The sequence below is a fragment of the Cyprinodon variegatus genome, unplaced genomic scaffold (genome assembly GCF_000732505.1).
Source record: "Cyprinodon variegatus isolate N-32 unplaced genomic scaffold, C_variegatus-1.0 Scaffold1894, whole genome shotgun sequence".
NCBI lineage: Eukaryota > Metazoa > Chordata > Actinopteri > Cyprinodontiformes > Cyprinodontidae > Cyprinodon > Cyprinodon variegatus.
Window position 1 is genome coordinate 32,948 of NW_015152347.1, and position 7,694 is coordinate 40,641.

The 7,694-nt window shown below is 39.6% G+C and overlaps 1 protein-coding gene across 1 annotated transcript; it reads left to right on the forward strand.

The window, feature by feature from the left end:
• The first annotated feature begins 1,254 nt into the window (after positions 1 to 1,254).
• On the forward strand, positions 1,255 to 7,199 carry LOC107104804 (E3 ubiquitin-protein ligase TRIM21-like). The gene is made up of 2 exons (XM_015404902.1): positions 1,255 to 1,342; positions 5,881 to 7,199. Exons 1-2 carry the CDS (start codon positions 1,255 to 1,257, stop codon positions 7,197 to 7,199), a joined length of 1,407 nt encoding a protein of 468 aa, XP_015260388.1.
• Positions 7,200 to 7,694: the final 495 nt, after the last annotated feature.

The following is a 7,694-nucleotide window of genomic DNA, read 5'->3' on the forward strand; positions in this document are numbered from 1 at the left end:
CAATTGACCTTTCGTAGTTTTTTCTTCTTTTATGCTGTGATTGACTTAGTTTTAGATTTATTCAAACTTAATTGGCTATTGGACACACAGCAGGGACTAATCATCCCTGTCTGGGCCGTCCTTGAGTGAGGGTGTCTAGTGATAATGGCCGAAACACCCAATGATCTTGAGGTTCACTACTGATGATGTGTTCCAAAAATTCCTATTATTTAATTTAGGATATCTTGTAGTATCCTTTCTACCTCTACAAAATGATCGACGCTAACCTTAACCATTTACTCTGACTTTAACCTTATGGAGGAATTTGGATTGTATTTGTGGAATTTGGAGGCTTGTCTACCTTTCTCCACCAGAGGGCGCCTGAGATCTTCCTCCTGAGGGCATGAGCTGACTTCTACAAACCTGTTTTCCATCTGCTCATCATGAGGCCTTTTTAAGGAGGAGGAGGCTGACACTTCCCTGCCAGAGTGTTTGCCAGTAATGGTACCAGCAAAACCTGAGCCAGCTTCTCTGATCTGTTCCTCTGATTTTGTGAACTAGTCTGACCCTGTGTTCTTCTGCCTCTCAGATCCTGACTTATCTGGATATCAGTAAATCCTGGAGAAAACTATCGCTGCCTGGAACCTGCCTGTCTGCCCTCAGCCTCTGCCCTCAGCCTGCCCTCCAGCCTCTGGACCCACAAGGTTCCCCCCTGCTGATCCGAATACCCCCTGAACAGGTATTAATCTTAGCCTCCGTTAAACTGCAAGTTTCCTGGATCCACTCTAACAGATCTGTCCTCCTCTAGTGGCTTCCCTCCGGTGACCAGTCTGACGAGCCAAGACCCTGTGCACATTTTCTTTGTAATCTTTGTAAATAAACCATTTAACTTTTTCCCAGTCTGATAAGTGTTTCTGCATGTGGGTTAGACGCTTATACCCCAACATGACAGTATTGGGACCTGTTAAAGGGCCTCTATCCTATCCTATTCTAAAACTCCATACAACAATTACTTTATTTATTATTTTTTAGAATGTTTTTACTGTGTATATCAGACTAAAGTAAATATACCCTCTAACCCTAACCCTGTCTGAAACCTTTATACCTACCGATGCACAGTGTTCCCTACTCAATAGAGGTCTTACCTTTATTCTAGTTCCACACCGGCCCACAGATCGAGCTCTGACCAGTTTTCAAACCAGGTTCGATATACACAAATGTCACAGAAGAATCAAATTGGCGGTTTACTATGCAGACCAGGAAGAAAACAGTAGCATGGCTGCTAAACAGCCCTTCATGCCAGAATCTGATTGGTCCCCTCCCTTAGGAGCCGTCCCTTCAGAAATTCACGACCTAAAAAGGGGTAATACCCTTTGTCTAAGAGAGCCTCTGGAAATTACCAGCTCCCTTTGCACAGTCAACTGACTCACAGACCAATCAGCCGAATGGAAAGCTGTGATCTCAGCAGGACCAACCCCCCAGCATTATCAGAATTATCATGCCTGATATCCCCTGGAAGCTATCTGAAAGAAGCTTTCTGTCTTCCTGCTATCAGAAGTCACCGACTGCAGTGTATCATGCCTGCTTGCTGATTTGGGTGAGAAAGAGTGGAGCATCCTTCTGCTTGCTGTTTGTGGAATTCCCCTTCGAGGACCCAGTGCCGCAGTCTTATTCATATGGTGATTCGTTAAGGGAAGCCCTCATAACCATAAGTAATTTTCTTGATTAAGCTCATCAGATTTCTATGCTGTTTGCATCAGACTGAGCTAAGATTCTTCAGAGAATTGACTCGGTTTGGAGATGGACTTGTGGAACTGGAACCGGAAGCTGCTCTTGCTCCTCCATCCTCCCTTAACCGGACTGCAAGTCGTCTCCCAGTAAAACCTTTCATTATTCCATCTGATGCTTCAAATGAGGTGCTAAGCTTGAGCAAGCAGGTTAATTAAGGTATTAAAGCGGTTATTTGCTTTCCCTTTTTTCTGAGGTTAGTGTAGTAGAGTAGCTGAGGATCTGTATGCCTTTTGAACTGTATGCAACCCCATGTTAGGAACAGCCATTTTGTGACTTCATAAGTTAAGACTCAATGGACTCTTAGAAACTTGTTTTTCTCTTTCTTTCAAAACTAGTCATTTAGTCCACTTTGTGTTTATTTTCTAATAGCGTGAAGATTTATGTAATCCTTAATTATTAGAATAAAGACATAATTGTTTTAACTTGCAGTTGTTGTGCTTTGTGCGGCAAATGGTTGATCACTCAGGCCAGATTCTGCCTTCTTTTGGTGAAAGTTGAATGAACAGTGATAAATAGTTCTTTGATTAATAATGAATAGCTCTGCTCATAGCCTAGCCTAAGTCACTAAATTGGTGGGAATAACTGAATTATAACAAGGGGTCCAGAAGCCACCTGGATGTGAAAGGCCCAAAATCCTGGTAAGTGAATTGATTACAGTTATAGTTATTCAACTAACCCTAACCCTTGATTTTGCCCCCGATTTTGAATACGTTAAATAACTAACTACAACTCCAGTTCTAGTTAATCACTTATTCATAATCTACAGGATATATTATTGTGTAACAGGCTATAGGCCTAATTTTTTTAATAATGGGGCACTACAGGGAATGGTTGTCAGTGAGAATGCACTTTCAGACCTTTTAGCACTGATTCAGTTCCCCTTACCCTAAACTCTAACCTTTCATCCAACTCTGTGAAAACCATCAGTTGGCAGGGGAAATTCATTAATTTAACTTAATCTAACCACAAAAAGTAGCATGTATATGTTATAGAGTACAAAATGCAACGACATAGAAGAAAAAACACATATAAAGATAAAGAAAACCCATCCCCATTCACACAGTGAAGAAGGACTTGCTCATTTTCCATATGGAAGGTTTCAGACACACAACTTTCTTTTTCTTCCATAGTGCCCTATTATGTGTACGTCCTCCAAGTGCACAGTTCATAGAGTGGCGTATGCTAGCAATAGAGAGGGCCATTAAGCAAGAGAGGAATGGGGTAATATACAAAAATCACTGCTGGACATTGGTCTATGTTGACACAGAGTAAGGGATCTAATACACCTTTTTTAATTGAAATCTTTGAAATAATCATCTGGTATTTCTCATGTGGTGCTTTATAAATTTATATCTACTTTTGTCTGTTATAAGAATAAAAATAGCAAAAAAGTTTAATGGAGATAAGTTTAGCTCAGTGGACATCATATACAGATGCAGCAATTCTAATGAATAACAGTGACAAAATTACCATATGATAAAACGGCACACTAATTAAGTGAAAAAAATTCTATAGTTCCTGGGAAGTCACTTGGAATATGCTTATTTGAGGTGTCAGACACACAACTTTGTTAGGGTTCCAGTTTGTGGGGGTTGTTTTGTGTTCTTTTTTAGTGTCTCCATCCATCCACTAGATGGTGCCCTTGTTTCTCTGTTGGCCTGGATAGCCTCTTCCTGGTGTCAATCACCCACACCTGCAGCTCGTTTGGTCATTACCATCGGAGGAGTATAGCAGTGGACTGTCACCACCACCTCGCCCGAGTGTTTGCCAGTATTGGGTACTTTAGCCTCTCTGAGAGTAGCTGAGTCTAACCTTTTGAGCTTTTGTCTCTCTGGGTTAGGGTTAGTCCAAGGTTCTGACCCTTTGTTCTCCATTGTGGTCTCTGGCAAGATTATTTCCTGATCCACTGGATAAGCCTGGTCCTTAAAGCCTTGGAAGGAATTACTCATCTCTCTGAGATTAAGGAAATCATTCTTCAAAAAAGCTAGTGACAGTCTGCTCCGCTGCTCCTCCGGACCAACATTAGTCTGCCTGTCCGCCCTCCAGCAAAGTAATCTCCACATCTGGACAACCCCCCCACAAACAGGAACCAAGGAGCAACCACAAACAACTACAGTGAGTCCTTATCGGGCTTTACTTCTGTATTGGCCAGTTTATCCCATTGACCTAGAACTCATCATTCTGATCTACCTCTAGAGTTTCCGGTCCGGTTCACCTGACTGCAGGATTACCCCCAAGCTGAGAAACCCATGTTTTGTCTCTCTGAGTTCCACACCATTCAATAAACTGTTAAACTTTTTTCCAGCCTCTGAGTGTGCTTCTGCATGTATGCTAAACATTTAAGAACCCATCATGGCAAACTTTCTTTTTCTCCCAGAGTGCCCTATTATGTGCACTTCCTCCAAGTGCATAGTTCATAGGGCGGCGTAGGCTAGCCATAGAGAGGGCCATAAAGCAAGAGAGGAATGGGGTAATATCCAGTAATCACTCCTGGACATGGGTCTATGTTGAGTCAGAGTTAGGGACCCAAGACTTCTTTTTGAGTGAAATGTTTGAAATATCTTACTGGTATTTCTGAAGTGGTGTTTTATACATTTATATTAACTTTTGTCTGTTATAATAATAAAAACAACAAAAATGTTTAATGGAGATAAGTTTAGCTGAGTGGACATCACAAACAGATGCAGTAATTGTAATAAATAACAGTGACAAAATTATAATGTGATAAACAGCACACTGATTAAATTCAAAACATTTCTATAGTTCCTGGGAAATCACTTTGAAAATAACCTTTTTTGAATATTTTAAACCTTTTTATAACACTTTTTTGTTTCATATGTATTAGATGCATTAGATAAAGTAAATGTAACAAATATTTATTATGGCAAATGATCTCAAACGAGGAAGCAAACCTAAAAAGCACCTGAAGTAGGAGGTGGAGCAACATTGAGGAGGCAGGTTTAAATTCACTTGCGGACCTGAAACTTTGTCAAAGCATCACAAGTGCTGCACTCTATACAACCTTCACAGTAACCAAGTCTAACACTGGTGAGTAAAACTATTGCTATTACATAGTTCTACCATAGGACTCAACACAGCATTAACGTCCATGAAGTCATTTTTGGATTATTTCTGCTGATAAGTAGTGTTTATCCCAACAGCAGTGACTGAAATACAGAGTAAATATGGATAACCTACTGTGTTATGTTTTACCCCCACAAATATGGTCATTAAATCCTCCATCAGTTGGCTATACCTATTGATAAATACAATAGGTGGGACTAATCTAAACCACTAAGAGTTATATATTGGATTTAACAATATTTGAAACAATAAAGGTATCTTGTTGTATAAAATAGTAATTCGTTTTCCGGGTGTTTATGAAGGGTGTATTATAAGGGTCTCAGCGTTTCATGTATATGTAATCTTTATGTTGTTGTAGATATAGATCATGCCAGAAATATGAACCTCTAAATTATTTAATCTCTGTGTGTTATATACTCTGTAGAATTTTATAAATGTTTGCACAGCCTTGTTAGATAAAAGAACAATAATAAAGATTTGCCCCTCCCTTTCTTATAAACCGAAACTTCCAGAAAAACTAGCTCTTAGTCATAGCAGTTAATCATACAATCTTTTATAGTTACAGGTAGGAACAAGTGTGTGAATGTACTAATGATGGGAATTTTTATGAGACACTGTCTGTCAGAAAGCAGATTTCTTTAAAGATAAATTCACTGCCACATGATCCATCTTCAATGAAAACAGATGAGGCATACGTTGTTTTGATGTTTTGTATTGAAATTTGATATATGATATGTGTATGTTATTTTATTTCTGTTTATCTTCAAAGTTTCAAACTACCCATTTTCAGCATTTTGGAAAAGAACATAGATCAGGGTGAGAGAGAGACGACAGCAACACATTGAAGTACCAAGGAACCAATATTATTAACAGACAATATGTTTAGGCTTCAGTACTTTATCAGAACTATTTGCCTTTAAAAATATTCAACAAATGACAGCTGTCTATTAATGTGAAAAAGCATTTGCTATTGTTATTTTATTGAATTATTAGATAAGTATACACTGTGTTGTTTGACTTCTTTAGGAGCTGAGATTATGTCAGAGGACATCTTGGCAACATTGGATAATTTAACTGAGGAGGAGTTGTCCAGATTCAAGTGGTTTCTGCAGCAGCCTGAAATCCTTCCTGGGCTTCCATCTCTCACAACAAAACACCTGGAAAATGCAAAAAGGTTACAGGTTTTGGATGTAATGTTGAAGACCTACACCCTTCAGCAATCTCTTGAGATAACATGTCAGATTCTAAAGAAAATAAACAGGAATGACTTGCAGCAAAGGCTACTTCAGTCTAAGAAGGAAGAATTAAAAAAGAAAGATTCTGAATTTCAGGAAATGATCAAATACAGACAAGGGAAGATTGAGGAGATCCGAGTGTCGATTAAGATCAGTAAAGATGATGAAGACAAACAGAAAGCAGAAGGGGTTGAAGTCTTCACTGCCCTGAAGGAGTCTGTTGTGCGCGGCTTGATGGAACTCATCAATGAGATCGAAGATAAACAGAAAACTGCAGAGAAACAGGCTGAAGACCTCATCAAAGAACTGGAACAGGAAATCTGTGCGCTGCTGAAGAGGAGCTCTGAGGTGAAGCAGCTCTCCCAGTCTAAAGACCACCTCCACTTCCTTCAAAGATTCTCCTCTGTGAAAGCTACTCCACCCACCAAGAGCTGGACAAAAATCAGGGTCCATCCACCATCATATGATGGGCCTGTGGAGAGAGCTGTGGGTCTGCTGGAGGAGAAGATCAAGGAGAAGAGGAAGGAGGCTGAGCTGCGAAGGGTCCGGCAGTATGCAGTGGATGTGACTCTGGATCCTAATACAGCTCATCCTAAACTCATTATTTCTGATGACGGAAAACAAGTGAAACATGGAGACATTTGGAACAATCTTCCAGAAAACCAAGAGAGATTTTCTAACTGTATTGATGTTTTAGGACGTCAGAGTTTCTCTTCAGGTAGATTTTACTTTGAGGTTCAGGTTAAAGGAAAGACTGAGTGGGATATAGGAGTGGCCAGAGAGTCCATCAACAGGAAGGGGGACATAACACTAAGTCCTCAGGATGGTTACTGGGCTCTTTGGTTAAGAAACAGAAATAGGTACCATGCTGGTGCTGAACCCGGGGTCCGTCTCCATCTCCAGTCTAGTCCTGAGAAGGTGGGGGTGTTTGTGGATTATGAGGAGGGTCTGATCTCCTTTTATGATGTCGATACTGCAGCTCTGATTTACTCCTTTACTGGCTGCTGCTTCACTCAGAAACTCTACCCAATCTTCAGTCCCTGTCTCAATGATGGAGGTAAAAACTCTGCTCCTCTGGTCATCTGCCCTGTTAATCATGTCAATGGTTGACCATATGAAGCCCCATTGAGAATGAAGCTGCTGGAACCTCCAACCTAACAGTGTGTAGGTGAAGATTTACTTGGTAGAGATGTGCTTATAAACTTCATCAGCAGGAAATGAGCAGTTTAATTTAACCTATATTTTTCTTTTGGGGATTTTAATGGGGCTGGATTTTTTTTTTCTTAATATGGGTCTGGTTTTTCTGTGCTTTTATAAACTTACATAATTTTTGAAACCAGTTATGAAAATACAACTACCTTTGATCTTCATCGACAGAAACACACCCTAAAATAACAACAAAAATAAATTAGAATTTACAGCAACAGAAGTGATGAAACCTACATGCAAGAATCTACAAAATCTAAACTCTCAATGATTATTTCCATTATTGTTGAATTAACATTCTTGCTTTCTTTAACCATGTTTGACATAAAATGTCTAAATGTCTGAACATCAATTTTAAAGTATTGTATAGTTATGCTATGTTAATTAACTCTATAAAAT

Coding starts and splice junctions, on each gene's coding strand:
- LOC107104804 (XM_015404902.1), top strand. CDS start 1,255: ATGGCTGCTAAACAGCCCTTCATGCCAGAATCTGATTGGTCCCCTCCC. Junction 1,343..5,880: donor AATTCACGACCTAAAAAGGG/GTAATACCCTTT, acceptor TGACTTCTTTAG/GAGCTGAGATTATGTCAGAG.